Source organism: Cynocephalus volans, chromosome 15 (assembly GCF_027409185.1).
Source record: "Cynocephalus volans isolate mCynVol1 chromosome 15, mCynVol1.pri, whole genome shotgun sequence".
Classification (NCBI taxonomy): domain Eukaryota; kingdom Metazoa; phylum Chordata; class Mammalia; order Dermoptera; family Cynocephalidae; genus Cynocephalus; species Cynocephalus volans.
The window spans coordinates 11,196,978-11,223,311 of NC_084474.1; the positions used below are offsets into that span (position 1 = coordinate 11,196,978).

At 40.1% G+C, this 26,334-nt stretch overlaps 1 protein-coding gene across 1 annotated transcript; it reads right to left on the minus strand.

Annotated features, from left to right (window-relative positions):
- Window positions 1-1,004: 1,004 nt before the first annotated feature.
- ALKAL1 (ALK and LTK ligand 1) lies at window positions 1,005-18,236 on the minus strand. Its single transcript, XM_063079116.1, has 4 exons — window positions 18,047-18,236; window positions 4,153-4,206; window positions 2,111-2,191; window positions 1,005-1,069 (listed from the first exon to the last, which is right to left on the minus strand). Exons 1-4 carry the CDS (start codon window positions 18,234-18,236, stop codon window positions 1,005-1,007), a joined length of 390 nt encoding a protein of 129 aa, XP_062935186.1.
- Window positions 18,237-26,334: the final 8,098 nt, after the last annotated feature.

Here is a 26,334-nt window from a genome sequence, read left to right on the forward strand (position 1 = left end):
TGAAATGCTGCCCCCCAAAATGTTGACTTTGTACTGCACTGGGAAAGAACTACTAGTTAGAAAAATATCTGCAAAGAAATGAGTATCATCCAGAATTTTATATAGATTCTACTTTTGTAAATAGATATTACAATGTACATTAAATTTATTTAGGACTATACAAATACTTCATTGCCCTAGAGCTCCTAGGGTAATTTAGCCAGAATAAAAATTCTGAAATAGTATTTCACTTTTGTAAAGCAATAGGCTAGAGCAAATGATGATTACATGTTTACTATATTTTTTATTCTTTTCTTTTTCTTCTACTTGTCTAGTACCTTCTCTCTGCTCCTTGCCTATACTGTGTAAACCAAAGCGTTAAGATCTGGTTTCATTTTATTATATCTTTTGGCCAGTTAAGGAAAGACAGACATTCATCTAATATCTACCTATGTAATATTTCTTCACAATAATAAAACAACACCAAATGTCGAAAGATTTTTAAAAATCAAAACTATGCTACCATCCTTAAGTGAATCATTGTACAGTATATGCATGTATTGAAACAACACACAGTACCCCACAAAAACAAATAGAAATAAAATAGAAAAAAAATATTTTTAATTAAAAATATCACTCAGGACTGATAAGATTGCCAAAAAGCTATTTATTTTACTTAATTAAACCACTGTTGAGGACATTTAAAAAATTAATTCAATAAACCAGCCTATGCATTTTGCTGGCTGCTGGCTCACTTGGGAGAGTATGGTGTTGATAACACAAAGGTCAAGTGTTCAGATCCCCATATCGGCCAGCCACCAAATAACCAAAAACAAACAAACAAGAACAGTCTGTGCATTTAGACCAAGTTTTAACATTATGTGAAAAATCTACAGATTAAATTCACTAGGTATTGCTAAGATTAGCTTCCTGGCTTCTTACATTGTTCAAAATGTTCTTAAGAAAGAAAGACTATTAAACAGGATAAGAAAAATTAATAAGTACATACCCATAGGGTAGGTTTTCTAAGTCTGCGAGCACACTGGACTCACTGCTAACCTTGTTAGCAATCTAGCACATCTTTTGTAATCTAGGAAAAACATTAAAGGTGAATTATGTACACACTTACTATAAATGTGAGGAAAATCATGTTAATTATTGCTACTAATTCATATAACAATAGCTATAATTTAATAAGCACCCAATATATCAATTGCAGAACATGGATTTTCTCATTAATTCTCTTAAAAACACAATCAAGAAGGTGCTATATTCACTTTAGAGATAATAAAGCCTCAAAATTTAAATCGTCTCATAGCTAGTAAGCTGTTTGATCCCAAAGCCTGCACTTTCTCTGCCATGCTGTGCTAACAGTTCGTCATTTTGCCTTGAATTCAATGCAATTAATTTCCCCTAGTTATTAAATACAAGTTGTTTTTGAGAAAATGAGAACAAATCTGACTCAACATCTTGAGTAAAATTAAATATTCCTTAAGATGAGCAATATAGTTAAAAAGAAACAAAATGTTTAAGATTCATTTTCTTTAAAAGGCAAGTATAGGCTTAAAAAGGAATTTAAAAACAGCCAACTGACTTACCACACATAATCATAATTTGGGTATTTTAAATAATAACACTTAAATAGTAAGTTTGAAATTATATTAACTTTGGTAACTAAAGTATTCAAAAGAATGCATTAGAGCTACCATTGTATGGAAAAATCAAGTACCCAGTGTATAAGTGATGCATCATAAAAAAATATTTACTTTAAAATAACTATTGAAGAAATTTTGACTTATGCTTCATAGTCATTATTTTTTCATTTATATAAGAGAGCAACTTATTTATGCCAAGGAATTTGAATAATGATAAAAATCTTGACAAAGATGTTGGTCTTTAAGGAAATCTGGCTATTTTCAGATTTGGATATAGTCCTACTTAGAATGTGCTTTCATTCCTTATAGTTTCAACAGCACACACAAATCTTAAGTACTGTCAGTGTTATAAATAGCATCTCATACAATGTTTAGTCTAACATTTCCCATCTGCAGACAGCTGAAGTTTAAAATTACATGCAATTATTGTTAAAGATTTTTTTAAAAAAACCCACAAAACTGCCCAAGCTACTTACAAGCTGGCGTTGAGCAATCCCTGGTATTGTAATAGAGTCGATGGAAATGTTTGCTACATTCAGCTGAAAATGTGACTGGCCCTAGTGAACAGGAAAAAAATGCTTATTATAAACACAGGCGTGTTTTCCAAACAAATTTGCTGGCACTTTATGGACGAAGATAATATAACTGCAGTTTACATCCTTCCATGCCCTTAAAAGAACTTGCCGAGCACTCTTCCCCTCCCCCAGACTCTGCGGGAGGCGGGAGGCGGGAGTTGTGATCTCTGAAAAATAATCTAAATTCATTCCACATTCTCAACACCTCACATAATGGAAGCTTCATTTTCACCAGAACTTTTTAGAATAACTAGGAGTGAAAAGCTCTAGACTGAAAAAAAATCTGTAGAGAGCAAATCAAGTGGATGTGAAGAATAAAAAATAAATATTCTTGGTTTTTTACTTTCTGTTCCCCAGTTTTTTATTTAATAGGAAGTATTGTTTATATGCAAAGACATTTATTCCATTTTCTCGTTACAGTAATTTGTGTCCTATTTGTGTCAAGGACTATTGTAAAGTGGGCAGGAGCGACTTCCTTTATCTCTCCCCATAAACCCCAGGTAGCCCCCATCAAAACTTCTATCCTTCCACTTGGAGCTGCTGTCTATGGAAATGGTAGAAGTAGGAGAGGCCACAGTCACGCTCACAGGTGCCTTCACTTCCTTGTGACGCAGGTGGACCTCACCTGATCTTCATGACCATCATTTTGAAGTGAATTAACAAATATGTTCCTTGGATTTGATTAAGTGGGAAAATCACATCTTTCCCACATTATAGGCCTGAGATGTAAAACAATAAAAGATAGCTGGGATGATTGGGAACAGAGCAGCAACAGTAAATATAGCAATAGTAAATACAGGGGTGCACTGTTCAGAATAATTTAATGATTTCCTAGAACTTGGGGCATAGGATGATTTGTGATTAATCCACAAATTTGATATGAAGAACAAAACAGTGTCATGAGAGAGTCTTTTACTTGTGTTTAAGATGTGGCATATGAAAGTCTGTCTCTCCCTTGTTCGAAAAACCTCTATTTCCCTGACTGGCTGGGGAGCGCAGTTTAAATTCCTCAGCATGCCACTTAAGATTGTTCATCAAAGAAATGTCAAATGTCCAAGGGGATACATGTACAAAACACATGTACAGGTATCAAAACATCACACTGTATCCCATAAATATGTACGATTTTTACATATCAATTAGAAATAAATTTTTTAAACTTTTTTTAAAAGGTCTCCACTAAAGCACATAAAGGAATTTCAGAACATTGGTGATGAGAGAGAGAGACAGAGAGAGAAGTCGATCCAAAACCCTTCCATAGAGAACAACAGAGACCACACACAGCAGATCGGGTGTCAGAATGATATCAGATTTCTCATAGAAACATTGAAAGCTACAAGAATGACTTATATCTTCAAAACTCTGACAGAAAGTAAATTTGAACATAAAATTTCACAACTAGCCAAATTGTGATTCAAGTGCTAGACTAAAATAAAGACATTTTCAGACAAAAAAAAAAAAAAAAAAAAGATTGTTGACAGCCTGCCTTTCTAGATGTATATTTGCCCAACGGTCACACACATCCCTACCTAAATTCACCCACAGTCTGTCCACATCATCTGCCCGTCCCTCCCCAAACCTCACCCTGTGCCAGCACGCCCTGCTCAATGGAAGCCTTCTCACCAGAATGCCTCTCTCATCCTGGGAAAACCTTATTCATTCCTTAAAGCCTAACTTAAATATTACATCCACTACAAGCTTTATTTATTGGCCAAGTTACTCACTTCCTGTGTATCCCTAAAACTTGGTTTGTACTTTTATTACTTATCAAGATCTGGCTTACATTACAGTTAACACAAGTTAATAGCACATGTCCATTTCCCCAACTGGACATAAAAACTGAGCCTCTAACAGGCATTAATCTTCAAATCCCCAGTGCCTAACACAGTAATCTGCATACAATCTTTGTATTTAATTAAATCACTGATAAATTGTATGCTTACCGGTGAAATGCTTTATGAATTTGTCTTTTAAGTTCAAATCTCTTGGGAATATTTCTGAAAAGAAAAGAAAAAAACTTTAGAATTTCTTGAATACATTTCTGCCATTAAAAAATGACCTTAATATGCTACAGCTGCAAGCACTAAACACATAAATTCATGGCAGTGTATGTAGCTGACCCCAAATCCATTCCCTGGGGCCCCAGATCTCTGGTAGAGCCACCTGCCTGCTCTGCGGCTCTGTCACGGCTCCTCACAGGCCCTCGGAAGTGCGTGGCCAGAACTGAAGGTCAGATTTGCCCTCTCCCCAGACCTGTTTCTCCCCCATGTTCCCCAGTTTTGTAAATGGCATCACTCTTTCTCCCTTGCTCAGGCCCCAAATCAAGAAGTCACACTTGGCTTTCTCTTCTCCCCACCATTACACCCAGCCCATGAGTTAGTTTTGTACAATTCACCTTCAGAAAATCACCCCAGACCCATGCACTCTGTCTCCTCCCACTGGCACGAGGCTGAGTCACGCGTGGCGCTGCGGTGCCTGGACTCGGGCAGCAGCCTCCAGCAGGACTTCCCTTCCCTCTAGGCCTTTTTCCTCGCTGCAGCCGGAGCAAATAAATGCAAAGGTACTTCAGGTCAGAATACTCTCTCACTTAAAAGGCTTTGTGCTTCAAATAAATTAAAATTCAAAAATCAAACTAAATCCTAGACTTCACCTTGAACTCACTAAAAATATGCCATCCAGAAAATGCAATTTATAAAAACAGTTGGGAGCATACACAACTCTTTCGGAGGAAGAGAAAACTTAAACATCAATAAAATACTTGAACCTCAAGATTTGTTGGCAGTTATACATTTAAACTTACAATGTTTTTCTTATAGATTGACTCCTGTGTAGGTCAAACATAGTATTAATATAACGGGGAAGCGAACTTGTGTCTCCTCCCCATAGGCGAGTCTGAGCCACCGCACTGGCGAGTGAGACAAGGCAGGGTGACGGGGAGCTGGAAAATGAAGACGTGGGAATTCTAGAAGCCCTTTCCCCATACCTCTCTCAAACCAAACACAGCAAACTGGCTGCTGCGGTGTCAATAGTCCCTGTGATATTTGGCCAACTAGCTGCATCTGTGCTTCCAGAAAGATGAGCCAGCCGAGTGCAGCAGGACCAGGGCTAAAGCGTGTTCAAAGACTTAATTCTATTTCCAAAAGCATTTTAGAATACACGTTTAATCTGTAGGCCCTGGAACAACGATGGCACTCAGGTTTGCAAAGAATTATGTACTTTAAGTAAATTACCACCTCTTCTTCTTTTTTTTTTTAAAAAAAAAGGGGGGGATCTTAACCCTTGACTTGGTGTTGTCAACACCACGCTCTCCCAAGTGAGCCACAGGCCGGCCCTAAACATGTGATTTTAAATGTCTTAGTAGCCACATTAAAAAAGTAAAAAGGAAGAGTTGAATTAATTTAATAATTTATTTTATTTACCCCAATGTATTCCAACCATTACCATTTCAATGTAATGTAATCAATTCATGTAATATACGCAATTCATGTAACCAATATCTTTAAATTATGGAGACATTTTACATTTTTTATACTAAGTTTTCAAAATCTAAAGTGTATTCTCCACTTACAGTACATCTCAGTTTGGACCAGCCACACGTCCAGTGCTCGACAGCCACGTACATGTCAGTGGCTACCACGCTGGACAGCACAAGTCTAACAGTATCTTCATCCCTGTGGTGTGCAACTACAATGGTGTGAAGGATTACACATGGATGTATGGACAGATGAAAAACGAAAGGGTCTTCAGGTAAGGCGTGATCATTATCTTGTAACAATTTGAATAAATTACTATCTCATTCATCCAATTTGTGAAAGTTTCTAGTTTCTGTTTAACCAAAACAGTGGCCATGTGTCACCCTCGTACATTTTAAGTTTATCATCTTTTTTAAAGGAGTAGATTAGCATATATAAATGCATACATATATGTTGACATGCTTATCTCTCATTCCTACATTCTTGTTAAAAAATGAACAGGGATCATGTGAAATAATAAAAAAAAACCCAGAACTAGTAAACAAAATAATAGAAAATGTTTACTGTTTGCTTCTACCAGCATGTAACGTAATATGTTATCATAACGATAATTTGTTCTGATACGATGTCTTCTTGATGAAGCCATGTTCGTTGATTTTCAGTCCTTTCTGAGGTACAGTGGGACAATATTTTATGTTTTAATTTGGCATTAGATTAGGCACTTAAATTGAAATGTTTGCTGTATAGTTCCTTGAGGTATCTTTTCATTTTTAGTTAAAGAAATGGCACTATTAATCTTTTTCAATTTACAAAAAAGTTCCATTTTCAAAAATAAGAACAATTACCTTATTACCTCAGTGCTGAGAGAATTACTAATGGAAAATGTAAGTGTTTGGAGAAAAACTCAAATTTATTAAATATATGGTAGAAAAAGCTGTTGACTTTTAAACATATTCAAGCAATACTTTTTAATAAATACTAAATTTAAAGTATTTAGAAATGAACCATTATAAAATGTGTACCTTCTTCTTTCCTTATGTAGTCATATGGCATCTGTACCAGTATACACTTGTAAATGTATATCAGTAAGTATATGTTTTCATATCATGCCTCTTCTTTTAGAGCTTAAGATATTTAAATAACGGGATTTATATGTGTAACTTTTTATGTAACTTTTTATAAGGCCTAATGCTATTTAGGCTAAAAATTACACACAGGATAATAAAGTAAATTCAGACTGGTTGCTTATTATTTTCCAAATTTTTGCTATTAAAAATATGTTTCATAGACCAGCAATATCAACATCTTCTGGGAGCTGGTTAGAAATGCAGACCAGGCCAGACCTACAGAGTTAGATTCTTTTTTTTTATTGGAACACAGTCTATTGCGTATACTCCCATTTGTGGGCCTACTGTGTATGGCTGCTTTTGCACTACAGAGGCAAAGTTGAGCAGTTGTAAGTTCTTTCTCATACTTGACGAACAGAGTAAGTACAGACGTGCTCTACCTTAATAAAAGACAATGTATCGTGTATTAGTTTGCTAGGGCTGCCATAACAAAGTTCCGCACATTGGATAGCTTACATCAGGAGGAAGTCCTTGTCTCACAGTTCTGGAAGATAGAAGTCAAATCAGGGTGTGGGCAGAGCCACGCTCTCTCTGAAGCGTCAAAGGGAGGATCCTTTCTTGCCTTTTCCAGTCCTTGGTGGTTCCTGGAAATCTTAGGCAATCTTTGGCTTGTAGATGCATTACTCCAATCTCTGCCTTCATTGTCACATGGCCTTCTGCTGTGTCTCTGTCTTCACATGGCTGTCATCTCATTAGGACAGCAGTCATATTGAACTAAGGGCCCACTCTACTCCAGTATCTTAACCAACTACATCTGCAATGACCCTATTTCCTAATAAGGTCACATTCTGAGGCACTGGGGACTAGAACTTGAACATATCTTCTGGGGGTGGGGGAGACACAATCCAACTCATAACATATTGAAATCTGAGTTTATATAACAAATAATTGGATTTGATTGTTTGCATTATAATTTATTTATTTTCACAATAATTGCTCAAAATTATTTTTAAATGCTTTAACCAAGACAATGAAAACAGGACTTATTTATCAAATTTCAATGTGTGCATAACTTTTACATAAATAAATATATTCTGTAATGTGAGATTCTGTTACAATCCTTTCTGAAAGAAATCAGCTAGTCAGTTTGGCTGATACAAGTTGTAAAGACCTACCCACAAAGAGTAACATGATCAAAAAACTTCTCAAAATAAAAAATATTTTTAAAACACTACTCATCCCAGGTTATTTAGATTACTTAAAATTGTTGTACTAATATTATTTAGATGTTTTTCTGATTTTCTAAATACCTTTTGAAAAACTAAATTATTTATTTAATTTATTCTTCACCCCTTCACAAATAGCTTCAAAAGACAGAATTGGCATTTTAAAATTAAAACCAGAATGTGTTGGAAGATATCAACTGCTTTCAAGGGCGACCTGATATTTTTCAAATAAATTTTTTATTATTGAGCAGTTTGAGATGTACAGAGTAATTAGGTAATACAGAGAGTTCTCATAGACTCTATGCCTAGTTTCTGCCATTACTAACATCTTACATTAGTAGGGCACATTTCTCACCACTAATAAACAAATACTGATATATTATTATTCACTAAAGTGCATACTTTATTCAGACTTTTTTTGTTTTTCCCTAATGTCCTTTTTCTGTTCCAGGTTCCTATCCAGGGCATCACATCACATTTAGGCACTGTGTCTCCTTAGACACCTCTGGGCTGTGAGAGCTTCTCAGATGACTTTCCTTGTTGGTTGATTATCTAGATGGTTTTGCCAGGTATTTTGTAGAATGTCCCTCAGCTGGAATTTGTCTGATGCTTTTCTCCTGACTAGGCTGGGGTCATAGGTTTGGGAAGAAGACCACAGAGGTGAAGGCCCCTTCTCATCATGTCACATCAAGGACAGATATTATCAATATGACGAGTCACTGTGGATGCTGACCTGGCTGACCTGGTGGAAGCAGCATCTGCTGGGCTGCGAGGCTGCGAGCTTCCTCTTCTGCCCTCCCCACACTGCGCCTTGGAAGGAAGTCACTCCGCTCAGCTCACACTTGGAAGCTGGGAGTTACCTGCCCTGCCTTGAGGGCGGAGTATCTACCTGAATTGTTTAGAATTCTTCTGCAGGGGAGGTTTGTCTCTTTCCTCCTATTTATTTATTTACCTATTTATTCACCTAATCACTTTCTCAGACCAGTATGGGCTCATGGACATTTATTTCATGCTTTGGGTTATAATCCAACACTACTTTATTTAGTTTGTTGTTTAGACGGTTCCAGCTTTTGCCATTGGGAACTCTTAGTTGGCTCCTGTGTCTCTCTGACATACTCCTGTCATTGTGGGGGGTTTTGTTGTTGTTGTTGTTATTGTTTTGTATTTTTACCATTTTTTTATTTTCTGGCACTACCAGATGCTCCAGGCTCATCCCATATAATTTCCTGTCCTAATCCTAGTGTCAACCATTCCTCCAAGGAGCACTTGTTCCTTTTATCGTAGGATGGTATTAGGTACCAAGATCCGGGCTCTGGGCATGCTCCTTGCTCCTAGGATGTCATTGCTCCCAGCCCCTCTGAGCTGACAGAGCGAGGACATATGTGTATGGTGTGAATGAGCAACTTGATTTTTAATATACCTGGTGTTTAAATTATTTCTAAAATTGTACTATGGTGCTTGATAAAATACATTTTTGTCATGTACAGTATGTGTGATATTTCACTGTTGACATTACAAAGACCACATAAAAATCATTTAAAACAATCTGAGTTCAAGCATAGAGTCATATCAAATCATACCCTGTACCCCATGGGCACTGAGTCCTCTCCTAAGACTCAGTCTCTGCCTTCACCTTCTCAACCAAAGCAAAATTCTGTGTCAAGCCAGACAGCTCCAAAGATGCTTCAGGATTGTTCATTTATAAGTTGAGGATGACAAACTAAATAACCTCTAAAATCCTTTCTAAGTCCTATGTTGTAAAATATTATGACCAGATTCTAACATTATACTGCATGTTTACCAAAGGACAAAATATTAAATGAGTACAGAGAACTTGAAAAAATACAAAATCATGTTGCAAAGTAGATTTCTTTCTGGTTTTAAACTACAGGCCAATTCATGTTTAATTTAAACTTTAGCCATTTTTATTTGAAGACTGAGCTCATGAAAATGATTTATTCAGTTTCTGGTTTAATCTAGTTAATCCCCCTTCCAGATTTAAAATTATCATTCCCCTAGAAACTTAAAAAGACAAATGAGATTCTTATAAAAATGCTAAAACATTTCAAAAACAAATAGATGTACAGCATTTTATACTGAGATAACATTTTTATGGGCAATCAGTTATTAAGAATGACAACCAAATGACAGTAGATTAGTGCTAGCAGAAAACACGGGATCCAGCTCTAATGATGTTCTTGTTGGATTATGCAGCCTTATCAACAAACTGAGCCACTGGAAAATCCCAGAGGGCTGTAAATCCAGCAGTAATTTACACCACTCTAGAAGCACAGCCTCCAAGAAGCAAAAGCCTGCCTGACCAGAAATAAAGGACAGAGAGCAGGTTTGAAGACAAAAAGCACAGGGACAGACAGGGAAAGGTCAAGTTTGAGATTCCTGTAGTGGAGATACTCAGCAGAGAGTGGATATGAATCTAAAGGAAAAGAAAAGGGAAGGAGATACATTTTGGAATCACAGACAATAGCCGAAACTAGAAAAGGACACAAGGAGCTCTTTGAGAGTGAACAACCCATGGATGAGAATGGAACCACAGGGTGCTTAAAGGTCGGCTGAAGAAGAGGAGTTGAGGGAGAGAAAGAACTGGTCAGAGAAGCAAGAGAACAAAGTGAGAATAACTGCAGCAACGTAGGAACCATTTAAAGGGGACAGGGAGGGTCAACAGCAGGAAAGTCTCCCAGATGAGGTCTGACACCTGCCCACCGGGAGTCGGCTGAAGCCCAGGCCCATCACGGGCAGGAGCAGATGACAGAGGCCCACAGGCAAAGCTGGCAAAGGAGGTCGAACTGTGTCCTGTGGGTTATATTAATCACACCTTTTAATTTTCTATATTCTGATGCTGACATCTGGGGTGGTGCTGACCCTGGAGGGACTGCTCCTCCCAGGGCTAGCCAATTCCTACAGAGAGTAAAGGACTCACCTGCAAGCTCGCCTTTCATTTGCAAACCAACCAAAATGAAACCCACAGCCTACCACCTCCTCTATTGGGCTCTCAGGCTCAGGGCCAACATCCCTCTGCCCCAATCACCCCAGGGCCAGTACCAGACAACCAGGGACAGCCCTTAGCACCACAGTCCACTGAAAATATTCAAACTAGCCAATGCTAAGCCTACTTCACTTCCTGGCCTTGTCTATCCCGTGGAAACCACAATGAAAGTTCATGCGACATTTTTCTGTGTGGCCTGCGTGGTGTGCCGTGCCTCCTATTTCCAGGGACCTGTGAAGATAAACTTCTTCATTCATGACAGGCATCTCTGTGTCTGTGTGTCTTACCATGCCTGATTAAAACAAATCCCAGGTACATTTGAAAACATGAGTGGTGGTCGATACCGAGAGGAATCCTAACTAATCGCCTTTGTTTTATATCCTCTGGAAACAATGCAAAAAATATTTACTAGAAAGCTTACACTTCTTCAAGTAATCTTCTGTAACAATCTAAGACTAACTTTTTCTAAATATGTTACCTCCTAGAGGAGGCAAAGAAATTTTTTGCACAGCAAGAGTTTTCGAGTATATTTCCATATACCACGAACATTACTGAAATATGTAATTACTACATGATTACCATATGTTAATAATTTTATCAAAGTAATTCAAAATATTTAATTAGATAGTGAAATAGAGTATATGATCACGGGAAATATTTTTTCTAAGAATGGAATATATGAGGGATTAGAAGATTGGATGGATAAAGGTCAAAAACAGTAATAATACAGTAACACAACTAAACCAAAATTTATTTCATCAGCACGTGGGATAAGCAAGTTGACCACTCATTGTCCATGCAACCTGGCCTCTGTGTTAGATTTCTTTTCTTTCTTCTGAAGTATCTTTTATTTTCATTCTGTCTTTTAGGAATTTTTCAAGGAGTGGCCATTTTAACACTTCATCAATTAATATAGTAGTAATGAGCAATTAATGTAGTTATCAATTTCTATTCTTTTCACTTATAATTCAAGCTATAAATCCTGCCCTATTTAAACAACACTTTGTTTTAAAATTGACTGAAGAACAAGAGATATTCACAGGAAAGAGTTACACAAACGGCAACTATTCCAAACCCAACATGAAAGTTGTGTTTTTCCTTTCTTAGCAACAGGCATATCTTCTGGCAACAAACACCTCCTATAAATAAGTGTAACAAAGCTTTGAAGCAGTCACGATGACATTCATCTTTTCAGATTCACCACTGCTCGGATGGCCATGCGGAGCTCCAGGAGAGCAAGCAGTCACACATCTGCGGCCTCCTGAACCAGGAGTCTTGCCAGGTGCTGCCCACATAGCCTGTGTCACTCAGTCTTCACAAGAACCCTTGAGATGGGCACAGACACACACCTGCACCTCAGAGCTGCATCCCACCCAGGCTCCACAGCCCAGCTGCACAATTGGAGCAAGCCTAGACCAGTGACTTCTGTCTCTGCAGGGTACTTTACGTCATGGAAATCAGCAACAACCAATTGGATACTATTGATAAATTTTTTACTGAACTATCAGCCAGAAATAATCTTCTTTCAGAGTTTAAATTTTTTAGTGTTTTTGCTTTCTTGTTTTCTCATAAGTAACTACTGCTTAACAAAGATGTGACATTTGGCTCATGTAATTTGTCATATGTCCACAGAGAAAACATAGATCTACCAAGTGTGACATAGACATGCAGAGTGATTCAAATAAATATTAATTACGGGTTCTGTAGAATTTAAGCAAAGTCGAATGCTCATATATTACATTTTAAAAACATTAACAAAAGTGCAAAGTGTTCACAATGGGCACACTCTCCAAGAACGGTATTTAAATATTAGATGAGTAACTTGCCATTTTACTAAACATATCTTTGTATGTTTATTTTTCCATTCAGCAAGAGTGTGCCTTTCTCACTAGCAACTGTGTGTCACTGTTTTTGGTGGCTCTCCTGGAAGGCCCCACCCTCGGCTTTTCTTCTTTCCTTCGTTACTTTACTCCAGCCCAGCCTTTTCCTCCTGGTGTCCTATAGGCACTGAAATAGGGCTGGCTTATGTGCACTGGCTCAAACTATGTTTTCCAAAGTGGGTTCCTTCAAAACCTAGTCCTATGAGATGCAAATAAATGCTAAATTAAAAAAAAAAAAAAAAGAGTTTAATAACACTGGTTTACATAAAGTTTCCTTTACTGTAGAACTTCATGGTGCTTGTACAGTGATTCTCTAAAACGGGGCTTAATGATCATGTTCTGGAAGCTGGTAGACCAAGGAAGCCATTTTTCACAGGTTATCTTTCAAAACATGCTGGAACGTGTTGCTGTAGAGCTGTGGGTGCATGTGAAGATGGGAGAGAGCAGACAGTGAGCGACTCAACGAGGAGCATGGCCAGCGTGGGCAGGGTGGTCAGGCGCTATCTCTCTCTGGAAGAAACTTTCCAGAAGATTTTTTTTTTTTTAAAGGTGACTGGTAAGGGGATCTTAACCCTTGACTTGGTGTTGTCAGTACCACGCTCTCCCAAGTGAGCCATGGGCCGCCCTCCCAGAAGATTCTTACATCTTACATGCCACCTTTCTCCTCCCCAATTGGGGGAAAACAAAAAACAAACAAAAAAAACCCTCTGATGTTTCCAAAAATTGAATGTACACGAGAATTCTCAAAGAGCTTGTTGAAATTCAGACTCACAAACTGCACTCGCAGGACTGATTATATCCAGGGTTAAGTCCAAGAATTAAATTTGGAATTTGCTTCCCAATTGGTTCTGAGGCTCCCAGGAGCCTCATTTTAGGAACCATTACTCTAGAACGTACCATGGGCAGTAAATGCTGTATTGTCTAAACATTACCAAATGGTAAGAAATTAGCTTATGACTCATAATAGTACAGACTAATAATAAGATAGTAGGTCAGGTTTGGCTTTGGGGCAAATAAAAATTCAAATTCTTTTACTTTTAAAGATAAATTTTAAAAATTAAAAAAACTTCAGTTTCTCTTCAAAAATTTAGTGTCCCCCCCAAAAAAAATCCTTACTAAATATCAACTTTATATAGTGACTTTGGTAGGCTATAAAGTATTATCAAAAAGACAGAAAATAACAAATGCTGGTGAGAATGTGGAGAAAAGGGAACTCTCCTACACTGTTGGTGGGAATGTAAATTGGTGCAGCCACTGTGGGAAACAGTATGGAGCATCCTCAGAAAACTAAAAATTGCATTACCTTGTGACCCAGCAATCTCACTACTGGGTATATACCCAAAGGAAATGAAATCAGTATTTCGAAGAGACACCTGCACTTCTATGTTCACTGCAGCACTATTCACAACAGCCAGAAGATGCAATCAACTTAAATGCCTGTCGGCAGGTGGATAGGCAAAAAAAAAACTGTGGTATATATGCACAATGAAATACTATTCAGCTATAAAAAAAAAAAAAATACTGTCATTTTCAGCAACATGGATGGAACTGGAGACTCCCAATGTTAAATGAAGTAAGACAAATACTGCATGACCTCCCTCATGTGGTATCTAAAAAAAAGAAAATTGGTTCTCATAGAAGTAGAGAGTAGAACAATGGTTACCAGAGGCTGGGATGGGAGTGGAGGTGTGGGGACGAGAAGTGGTGAACTAACGGGTACAAGACTATGCTAGCTACCCTAAGTGAGTCATGGTGCAGAATATACACCATATTGACACAACACAGGTACCCCACAAATACGTACAACTAAATTTTAAAAAATATTGGAAATAATGTAAATGGTAGCGGAATAGCCAAATAAGTTATTGTATATCTACTCTACCAAATATTAAGAAATCATTCAACTGATAATAATGACTATATAAAAATTATAAATATTATTATAATAAAATGTTCAAAGAAAACACTGTGACTGGGGAGGGACAAGCCTCACAGCCCTTACTAAGAATGTTCATTTGCAATTGTTCAAAATAACTTCACCAAAGTGACCTTCACATTCTCTCCTTAGGTTCCATGTCAGCAAGGTTTTACATCAAACGCCACCACCGCAAATCAGACTCCAGAAAGTCTAGAGAAATAATGGAAACACCTGCTGAAATCTCCTGAAAAGGCAAAGATAGTGAAGGGAACATAATATGCATTAACCTCCCATCAGTCCCCCGTACTGTTCTATGTCCCTACAGTTCATACCAGTTTCCTTTCTGTCTCAAACTCCTCTTCTCTACCTCCACTACAGCCACGTCTCAGCCTTCTGATCCCGTCTCCGTTTCAGTAGGGGGTCCCTCCATGCCCCCTGGTTCTGACAGTGGGAGGGAGGATTCTTTGCTCCATTCTGCTGTGTGAAGATCAGAGACAATGGGAGGAGAGAACAGGAACAAGGGGGCAGGAGACAAGGTGACGAAAACATGCACTTTCTCATTCTTTTCCCAGCAGGACAGGCTGGCAGGGGCAGGCACAGAGTTAGGGAGACAATCTAGAAATCACTGTAACACTCTCCTAAGGGCTTGAACTAGGGTGGAGAGGACAAGAAACAGGACAACCCAGATTGGGGAGGCATTCGAGGCAGAATTTACTAACAGAACTGAGCTCCTCAACAACAACAGTCAACAACGCTGGTTAACTTCATATTCCCAAACCCACCAGAGCACCTTCAAATGTGTGTTAATGGCTAACATGAAAGGATGAAGGCATGCATGAACAGACGGGCTGTGGGCAGGAAGAAGGGTCAAGGATGGTGAATGACGAGTGTTCCTGGACAAAGAGACCCTAACACCCACGTCTCTCCCTGCCCCTCTCTACAATCCTAGGGGCATCCTTGCTGCCGCCACATTGCCTCTGGCTTTTCTATGGACTGCTCCCAGTGCCTGGGAATGATCCCCCCACCTCCAGCCTCACATCTGTATTTAGGGAAGCTGCCTAACCTGCTGAAAAGGAAAATGCACAATTGCATGTGCAGCAAGAATTTCAGAGCTCAGAGCCAGTTCGCCAGGCCCGGCTGAGGGTGCCTATTATGTCGCAGAATTATGGGGGCAGAACTCCAAACACTTCTGGCAGTGATAAGAGTCCTTGGCCTCCAGGACCTGGGAGATGTTTCTTCCTAAAGGAATTATGACCCTGCCACCCCACAAGCACGTCCCATGAGAACATCCGAATAGGTCCTTGTCCCCTCCATTCTCACGTACTTGTTTGTCCCTGATCCATGCCCAAGTGTCCCATTCACAGACTCAAATACAGATGTAATGAACCACATTTTTCCATGTAAATAAAGTACAACAATCAAAAGACGAGACCACCACAAACAGCCATAGAAAGCAGCAGATTTGGAGCATGACCCATAGGCCACTTTCCGTCAGGCTACGGTTTTCTTTAAACTTTGGATTGTTGGCACTTTTATTTTAACTTTTAATAAAATGTTCTGCTTTATCTCTTGTGTCTCACTTCAGTAAGTCCTCACTGTCTTTTAACCAGAGAGAAAAGATCTGTTAAACTTAAATGAAACAGAAGGTCTAAATTAATGTTACCATAAATGTGTAACTTGAGACTTTCTCCCACTTCTTTTACATTCCAAAGGGACGTTCACTGTCTGAAATAAATATTTGGGCTAACAATAATTTTGATCCAAAGTGTGTAGAGGGCTTTAAAAGGAAAGCACATGAGAGTCTCTCTGCCCCACCATTTTCTGCCACGTGAGACACTTGCGTTGCTGTAGAGCCACCACCAAAGAAGACCCTCACCAGATGTGTTCCCTGGACTTGAGATGTCCCAGCCTCTGACGCTGTAAGCAATAAGTTTCGCTTTTTATTTTTTCAACAGAGAACCCAGTTCCAGGTATTTTGTTATAAGCAATAGAAACGAACTAATACAACCTCCCTCTGCTTGGCTCCTCACTTGCAGAACATCTTGCTCTTTCCACCTACCCGGGCACCAGCCTGCCTCCTCCCTGCACACCAGGACGTGTGGGGAGAGCCCAGACACCTGGCTGCCTGCTCCCCTGGGTGGCCTCAGCTCTCCGCATGATGACTGGCACATAACAGACAGGTACACGATGAAAGTTTGTGGAGTGAATAAGTATATATTTATGTCATAACTATTATGAAAGAAAAACGATGCTAAGAAATCCCTCTGTATTCTTAAAAGTAAAGCTTGAGCAGAAGGGCCCTCAGGCGCTATGGCGCGACAGCCAGATGCAAGCCACCAGGCATCCTGAAGCACCCCGGTCTGTGTCCTCTCTCCAAGCCAGGTGCAGGCCACTAAGTGGCCCTGAAGAAGAGCCTCTCTGCTCCAAGCCTCGGCCAGTAACTCCGCTTTGCTCTGTTTTTGCAGGGTCTAGACAGGCGCTCTGGAATAGCTCCTCTCTTCCTTGCTCACCCCCGTCCCCCGTGCCCTGCGCGTGCTGCAAGCCTCCCTCCGTCCTCTGAGCGCCCCCCGCCCCAAAACAGCCCACCGCGCCCTCTGACCTCGCTCTCCCTGGGCTTTTCTTTTCCTCCCCATCACATGAATTCTGTCTGTGGGTGTCGCATGACCACCTGTACGGCTACGTTTTCTCTCTTCTCCCCAGCACCCTCCGTCCCCAGGCATCTAAGTAGCAAGAACCTGAGTGTCCAGAGTTGACTTGGGAGCAGCCAGCAGCGCTCCGGGCCCTTGCAAACCGCCCTAGGAAAGGGCCGAATCACCGTAAGCCGCAGCAGCCTCCTGAACTTCACGTGTTCGTCCCCAGTCCCCGTGACCAGCTTGCAGGGCTAGGAAGGGGGCACTCCGGGGCACGTTCGGGTGGCTGGAGGCAGCAATCCTAGATACTTCTCACCCCGGAAGGCCCAGAAAGTGAGACACGGACAGGTCCCTCACCTGCCCACCGCCCCTCGGCCGGCGGGACCGACGCCCACGTCTTTCGGCCGCTCTACCGGTTTACCGCCATGAAGTCCTGCCACGCCTGCGACAGCGCGTGCAAAGTGGCTCCCTTGGCGGCCGGCTTTGGCTAGTGAAGGCTCAGCCGTGGTGAATGTGATAGACTCGCTCCCTCTTTCCCCGAGAGCCGGGGATCTGCTGTGCTCGTGTCACGCGTCCCAGCGGTCGCCGGCGGAGACCCGGGCGCGGGGCGAAGGCTGCGCCGGGACGGGGGCTGCTTACCTGCGCTCCGGGAGGCGCCGGGAGCCGGGCCGGCCCAGGCCGCGGGGAGGAAAAGCAGCGGCCGCGGCTTCTCGTCCGCCACGCGCTCTCCCCTGCGCCCCCGGGGCCTCCCCTGAGTCCCCTGCGGGGACGACGCCAGAGCCAGCAGCAGGAGCGCGGGCAGCGCGGCGCCGGGCTTAACCGGCCGCATGTCCGCGCGCCGGGAGGGCAGAGGGGCGGCAGGACCGAGGTCGCGGCTACCGAGCCGGCCGGGGCCTCACCGCGCGTCTGTCCCAGTCTGCGCCCCCCGGGCGTCGGGGTGGGGCGCCCTGGGACTCAGCCCCGCGCGTGCCGAAGCGTGCGCGGGGCGGGGACGGGCAGCGGGGCGGCGCCTGGGGACCGCGGGCAAGTCCCCGGGATGAGGGCGTGTCCGGCACGCGGGACCCTAGGAAGTCCGCTCTGGCGGACGACAGGCTGGGACTTAGCCTGGTCTTCGGGGCTCCCTACGGAACACCTGGCCCGGGCCCCGACACCCGGCTCGCGTCGCACCGCCAAGCTCCCAGGGCTCTGTCTCCCGTAATTGATGGTTAATTACCTTCTCATTGCAAAGTGGCAAATAGGTAAAAGAAAGAAGGAAGGAATAACCACGGGAAACGGAGGCCCCGTTCCTCATTAGGCATTGCCCGAAGTTAAATTAATTGTACAAAACGATCTAGTCGGTCACAAACCCTGACAAGTGGTCCCAACTCGTTCAAAGAGTTAACCTAGGCTTGGCATTTTCAACGCCCCCGGAAATTGGGGAAACAAAGTAAGCCTTGCAGGAGCCCTGTGACATCATGCCTTTGAATGAAGCGCTTAAGGAGGTTGTTGCACAGGCGAAGACTTTACCATTAAGGAGGCATATATATGGCTGGTGTCCCCTAAGCAGACACAACGGCCTATGAGAATGGCTTCTACGGTAGGAGACAAGGAAGAGCATTCTTAGAAAAATAGATGAAAAGAGTCTCTGAAGGTCTTAGTTAGGCAGAATAAACTCTTTCTAACAGCTCTGCTCAAGTGAAAACATTAAACATTTAGAAAATGTTAGAAGATCATAGACATTGACAAGCATTTCAGAAGTTAATTTTAATTAGAAATCCAATGTTAGGGACTACTCTGAAAAAGCGAAGCAATGCAGTATGAAATAATGCTGGAGAAGCAGTGGTACAGACATGACAGTAAGAAATGGACTTCAAGTCAGCTATCAGGGAAAAACAAAAACAAAACCCAGAAGCTGGATTATTTCCCTGCTTTCTATGTATTGAAAGCTAGAGGAAGTGAACAATCCAATGAACTTTCCAGAGTCTGAGAGATCGGGCTCTACTATTTGCCAAGTCATTAGCCATGTGACCCTGAACAACCCACTTAGCCTCAATTTCTCACTGGCAAAGTGAAGAGATTGAACTTCAGTGGTTCTTGGACTATGTAGTATGTGAAGAAGGGGCTTGGAGTGTGTGTGTGAAGAAAGCAGATTCCAACACCCCCAGGGACCCAGTTCCACAGGAGGTGCCTGTGAATTTGTAATAAAAGGGACTACGGATAGTTCTGAAGCAAGTGGTCCTTGAAACCCACTTCTATTTATTCAACAAAAATTATTTGAATGCAAATTAAAGACTAGGCACAGTAGAAAACACTGGTGCTACAACAGTGTGTAAAATAGACAAAATCCTTGTCTTTGTGAAACATCTGGCTTCCCGCACCTACTTCCCCAACACAATGATTTTACCATAAATAAACAGGGTGCCTATAGCATGTTTGCTCTATATCCTTGACTACTTCTTACTGCTCCAACTAAATGCTACTTGCCCTTCAAAGGTGACTTGAAGTGTTCATGTACAGTCTCTTAGCACTTGCTAACTTACTATTTAATGTGTACAAGAACGGTTATCTGTGTACAAAAAGGTAGTTAGTAACTAATGTTTTAAATAATTCATTTTAAAAATATATACATGTTAACAGCTATTTTTTAAGCCTTGACACTCAAGGCATTTGTTTTCTTTATAAATTACCTAATAAATTGAACAGATGAAGTTCACCTAAATATGTAACACCAATAGACCCTATTCAAATTACAATCACAAATTTAAAACAATTTATTTTTTCAAACATTTTATAAAGCAGACAATTTTAAAAGGCACAAGTATTGAAAAATCCATTGCTACGTCTTCCCAAAATTACTGGTAATTTAAACTTAATTTTTTTTCAAACCACCATCTCTATCTCTATGTATTTTGTACCTTCTTGAATAACAAGGTTATTTTCCTGACCAAGGAAAATAAAAGTCCTTTTCAGGCCAACTTAGATTATTGATTCAGGGTCATCCATTAGAAATTCAGGACCTCAATTGAATTATGAATTTGGGGAACAGGCTAGGACAGTAACACAAAATACTGGAAGTTTTAAGATGATTAAACTGTGTTGTGGAGTTTATGGAACCAGGCCCCTTCGTATAGTAATAAAACATCTCACGCCCATATCTCTCTAAAATTTGGTGTTACACTTTATGCTGACCTTTTTTCTTATGAACAAAGATCTCTTACACGACTTTTAAAATATTTTTTTCATAGCTTTTTTTCTGCTATTCATGGAATTTTGCACATGAACACCCTTCCCCAGGTTGCAAGATTTTTACTTAATATTTTACTGTCTGATTTGGCCTAAACTCCATTCAGTACACACATAGTTAGGTTTTTTTTTTTTTCCTAAACACTTTATTGAAGTACAATATAGAAAATAAAAACATATATACATATAATACAGAAAAGTGCACGTTGTAAGTGTGCAGCTCGAAAAAGTTTCACAAACTATACACACTCATGTATCCACACACTAGGATTTAAGCACAGATATGAACACTTTTTTAATTGAAGTGAAATCATGTAACATAAAGTTAACCACATTAATGTGTACAATTCAGTAGCATTTAGTACATTCCTGGTGTTCTGCCACCACCACTTCTATCTAGTTTCAACACATTTTCATCACCCCCAGAAGAAAACTCTGCAGCCATCAAGCGGTCCTCCCCACTCCTGTCTCCTCCCAGCCCCTGGAAGCCACTCATCTGCTTTCTGTCTCTGAATTTTTCTTAAACTTTTTTATTGTAGCAAAATACATAAAACATAAGGATTGCCATTTTAAGCACTTTTAAACATACTACTGTGAATACACACATAGTTTGAATTGAGCAATATACAGAATTTTCTATAAATACGATTTTAAAATCATGTATGCTTTTTTTTATTATACCACATAATTTTCCCCTTTTGAGTAACATTAGGAATTCATAATAACCTTCACAAAATGATTTTTCTGTTGCTCAGACAACACAATGAGCCCTGTGAGCTGATTCCTTTCTCCCTGGCTCTCCGCAGCAACTGAGACAGCAGCCTCGTCCTCTAGCTGCAGCAAGACGTCAGGCACATCTTGATCTCCTGGGTTATTTCTATCATGGAGAGACACTGAATTGGTTACTCTTGAGATTTTAGTGGAGGTGAATATTGGAGCGTTCCACATGAGAAAACATGGCAGAGTATCAAAGATCTGATTTTAAAGGTTATGAGTTCACGTGATTGTTTCCAGTTTAACTCCAACTTTCCTAAGCCCTGTCTTAAAATTATTTTTCAAATATGTTTTTAATTTTTCCACTTTTTAGCTATCAACTCTTCAGAGTTTTCATTGTGTTGCTATATAGGAGATTTATACAATTATATAGTAGGACAAGAAAAAAATAAAGGGAAAAAATAAGCAGGGTCATTTGTAACAAATAAATAAGTAATGGGCATGTTTATAGACTAACTTGTTTCCTGTAACAAACTGGCTTTATGACAACTTGCAATGTCCACAGGTAACATGAGGGGTTTTTGTTTGGTATGCTGAGTAGTCATTATTCTGTATTTCCTATCATCGTAGGAAAAAGAAAACATTTTACAGTGCAGCATCTAAATAAAGAAAATGTGTTTAGGTCCAAGGAAATTAGGAAATTGCTTTCTCTCCATGCAATACTACTTGTCCATATTTCCCTTGTCATCAAGGCCAGACAAGAAGGGAATGATGCAGTGTGTTTATACTACACGTTTCTCCTTCGGTGAAGTAAGCTTGCCTTGGAAAATGCAAACACAGATGAGAGCGCCGTGGGAAGTGGCTGCTCCGAATGCATGGGGACATTTTAAAGTTATTACTGAATTATGCCCAAATTATAAAACGCTTAATTTATACATGTCTGTGCACTTCCTCTCTTACATGTCCAGTCTGAGCTCCTCTTACATCACTTGTATGATTCTGAATCAGCTAAGTGGCATACTTAAACGAAGTGGGAGGAAAAAGATAATGTTTATAATTCTACAGCAAGTACACCATAATGCATCCTATTCATGTTTTCAAGCTGAGATACTCAGATACAAAACTAAAAAGAAAATTATTATGTTCTTTGGTAGATACTTGAATCATTACACACTTCTAAAAAGTTTTTCCTATGCTGAATGCACATAAATCTTCCAATGATTGGGAATAATTCAAGAAAGTAAAAGGTTGAAATGTAACTTAAAAGTATTTTATAAACTTTTATACATAAAATGCTACACAGGGCAAAACTGAATTGTTACCACCCAGATCTTGAAAGGGAAAAAAGATAGCATATGTTGCAATGCCAAAATTGAGGCAATGACAATAAAATCCTGAGACACTAAAAAAGAGAGTCAGGGGGACATTTCAATAATTTATGTATTGAAGTGAAAGACAGTTGGATAAGTAAATCATTAAAATAAATAGAATAATATTTATGTTTTTAATATGTACACTTACCTTAAAATATACCATTGGCAATGCTCTTGAATACGTTAACAACTGTTGGACTGTGCTTAAAGTAAAACTTCGTCACAATACATGGTACCAGCAATTTACTAAATTTACTAATGCTGTATTGTTTAGCTGCTGTTTACTCAAGTAAGAAGAGCGAACATGAAGCAGGCAAACGTGTAATTCATAAAAGAGGCCCTGAGATGAGTCTACCTGGATTCAAATCTCAGCCCTAACACTTAATACTGCGAGACCTGCAGGGAGTATTTAACTCTTTCCAAGCCCCCATTTCGTCATTGTAAAATAGGAATAATAGCCAACTCACTTTAGGTGACTACCATGTCTAGGTTAGATTTAATTTTAGTCTCCTTTAAAATAAGGACAGCAAGAGACCAGCTGCCGCTTGCCTCACTGCTCCGCATTAGCAAGCTCGGATAACTAACTGCTCACGGTTTTCAGTCCTCTGCTAGTGACGTGAATATTCTTTCCATTTCTTTGGATAGATCTGGATCTTAAACCTTTGAGGAGGTGGCCACAGGGGGCTTTTGCCTGCAAACAAGGATTGGCTTTCAAGAGGAGAGAGAGTCCTGTCCCCCTCTTGGCATCTCATACATCACAGAAAAGGACAGTCGGCTTAAAGCTTGAGATAGTTTTTTATTTAGTTGTTTAACTGACCCATAATAATTGTACATATTTATGTGGTACAGTGTGATATTTCAATACTTGTATACATTGCATAATGATCAAATTGTGATATTTAGCATACCCATCACCTCAAACATTTATAATTAACTGTCAAACCTGTTTGTCGGAAATGCCACCAGAGTCTGAGGTTGAAAGCTCTTTTAGATACACTGGACCTGTGGACTTCCCTTTTATACCATATCTAAGTCTTGCTTCCTGTGGATGTCCTTTCTGGATGGACCACACCCTACCACCCCTTCAGCCAGCCACAAGTAAAATTAGTCCCTTCTGATACCTCTTAGTCCCTTCAAATTTCTCCTTCTGGGACCTCACATTGCACTTACACAGATCAACATGTAACTGCTTGGCATTTGTTCTCTCTCAAACCATACCTTAAAATTTTCCAGCCTGAAGAAAGGGCATTTCCTTTTCAAAGATTTCCCCTCAGTAGTTTGAACAGAGCTCAATAAATATTTCGGGATAGACTGAGAAGATAGAGAATGTAAGAGAAATCAACATCACTCTTGCCAATATACTGTAATATGTTTCTCTTCCTGTGTAGGGCAACATTAGAATGGGAAGCTTATTCACCAATAGGTGGCAGCGGGAATTTAATTTCTGGACAGTAGATATCACAGAAAAGCAGTAAATTGCTAGAAATGCCTTATTCACTTTCCATGCATGCAATACATTTTCTACCCACATCCCGTGCCCTTGCCACCCTCTCGGCTCTCTGCCATGCCCTGGTGACTGCTGCCTGAACAGTCACAGCACCTTCCTTCACGAGGCTCCCAGGCCCCACTTCCAAACCACCTCCTGTATTTCTACCAAATCATCCTGTAAAAGCAGATCTGACCAGGTCAGTCCCCTGTGCAAACCCTGAGGGTGGTCCCCATGGCTTACGGTGCCAAGTCCAAACAACCAAACTGGTTTTCAAACAGTCATCATTTGGACCTTTGTAATTTTTATTCTTACTTTATTATCCAGCTATACTGGTCTTCTCGATTATTTTTCTAAGCAAAGGTACCCCATTGTTCTGAGCCTGATATATCCTTAGAATATATATTACTTATATATATGTATATATACATACACATATGGATATGTATGAAGGGTCTTCAAAAAGTTATGGAAAGATTTGTATTATCTTGTAATTCCACTTTTCCACAAACTTCTTGAAGTACCCTCATATACATCCTATATGTATATCACACACACACACACACACACACACACACACACACATCCATCCTTTATTGCTATCCATTTCCTGCAATCTGCACAATTGAAATTGACCTCTTTCTTCTTTATTCCCTAAGCACTTTGTTACTTTAAGACTTTCTATACTACTAGGATTGCTTTCAAGATCAGATGATAGACATTCTCTCTTTCAAAATACCGTGAACTTTCCAAGAGAGGGAAGGATATGTAAGTGTCTAGGGTGGGGAGAAGGGGGCAGAAAGAGAGAGAGAGAGAGAGAGAGAATGTGCACAAAAGATTAGTTGAAAAGTTTAACAAATTGTCATTGTGTCTTAAATACAAAGTGCTTGCCAATACCATCACAAAGAAGCAAAGGCCATGCAAAAGAGGAACAGTGGCACTAGTGTGGACGTGGCTTGTCCCTGCCCAACTCAAGTTGAAATTTAATTGTCAACAAAACAGTGCTGAGAGGTGGTGGGACCTTTAGGAGGCATTTGGGTCATGTCATGAGGGATCCGCCCTCATGAATGGATTGATGAAGTCCCAGGAAGCGAGTGAGTTCTTGCTCTCACAGGATCACCTACTGAAAGAATGTGTTTATGAAGTGAGGCTGCCTCTCCTGTTTGCCTTCTTTGCAGGCATTCACTTCTCCTTCTGCGTCTCCCCATTGTATTAGTCTGTTTCTGTCACTAACAGAATACATGAAACTCGGTAATTTATAAAGAAATAAAATTTATTTCTTACACTTTCAGAGGCTGGGAAGTCCAGGAAACACATCTAGTAAGGTCTTGTTGGTCGTAACTCTATACAACTCAGGGAGTCACATGGCAAGAATGGCTTGAGCAAGACAGAGACAAACCTTCTCACTTGCTCTCCTTACAAAGCCATCAGAACTACACCCATGGCCACCATTAAACCGTCAATGGATTAATCCATTCACTAGGTCATGATCCTCACAATCTAATCACCTCATAAAGGCCCCATCTTTCAATTACCATAATAGGATTTCCCACCCTCGTAGCACTGTCACATCGGGAATTAAGTTTCAATGAGTTTTTGGAGACATTCAATCCACAGCATCCATGTTATGAAACAGCATGAGGACCTCACCAAAAGCCAGCCAGATGTTGGCAATGTGATCTTGTACATCCCTGCTTCCAGAATTGTGAGCTAAGTAAACCTCTTTTCTTTATAAATCATCCAATCTCAGGTATTTTGTTATAGCAACAGAAAATGGACCAAGATAGGTACACTTTTCAAAAAACGGTGATGAAAAAATTGGACACCTGTATGCAAAAAAATGAACACAGACACAAGCCATATACTTTTTACAAATATAACTTAAAATGGTCCATAGGACTAAATACAAAATACAAAACTAAAACTTCTAAAGAAAACATAAGAGAAAATCCAGATGACCTTGGGTTGGGTGCTGAGTTTTTAGATACATCACCAAAGGTACAATCCATGAAAATAAATTCTTAAGTTGGACTTCATTAAAATTAAAAACTTCTGCTCTGCAAAGATACTCTTAGGAGAATGTAAAGACAAGCCACATACTAGGAATAAATATTTGTGAAACATATGTCCGA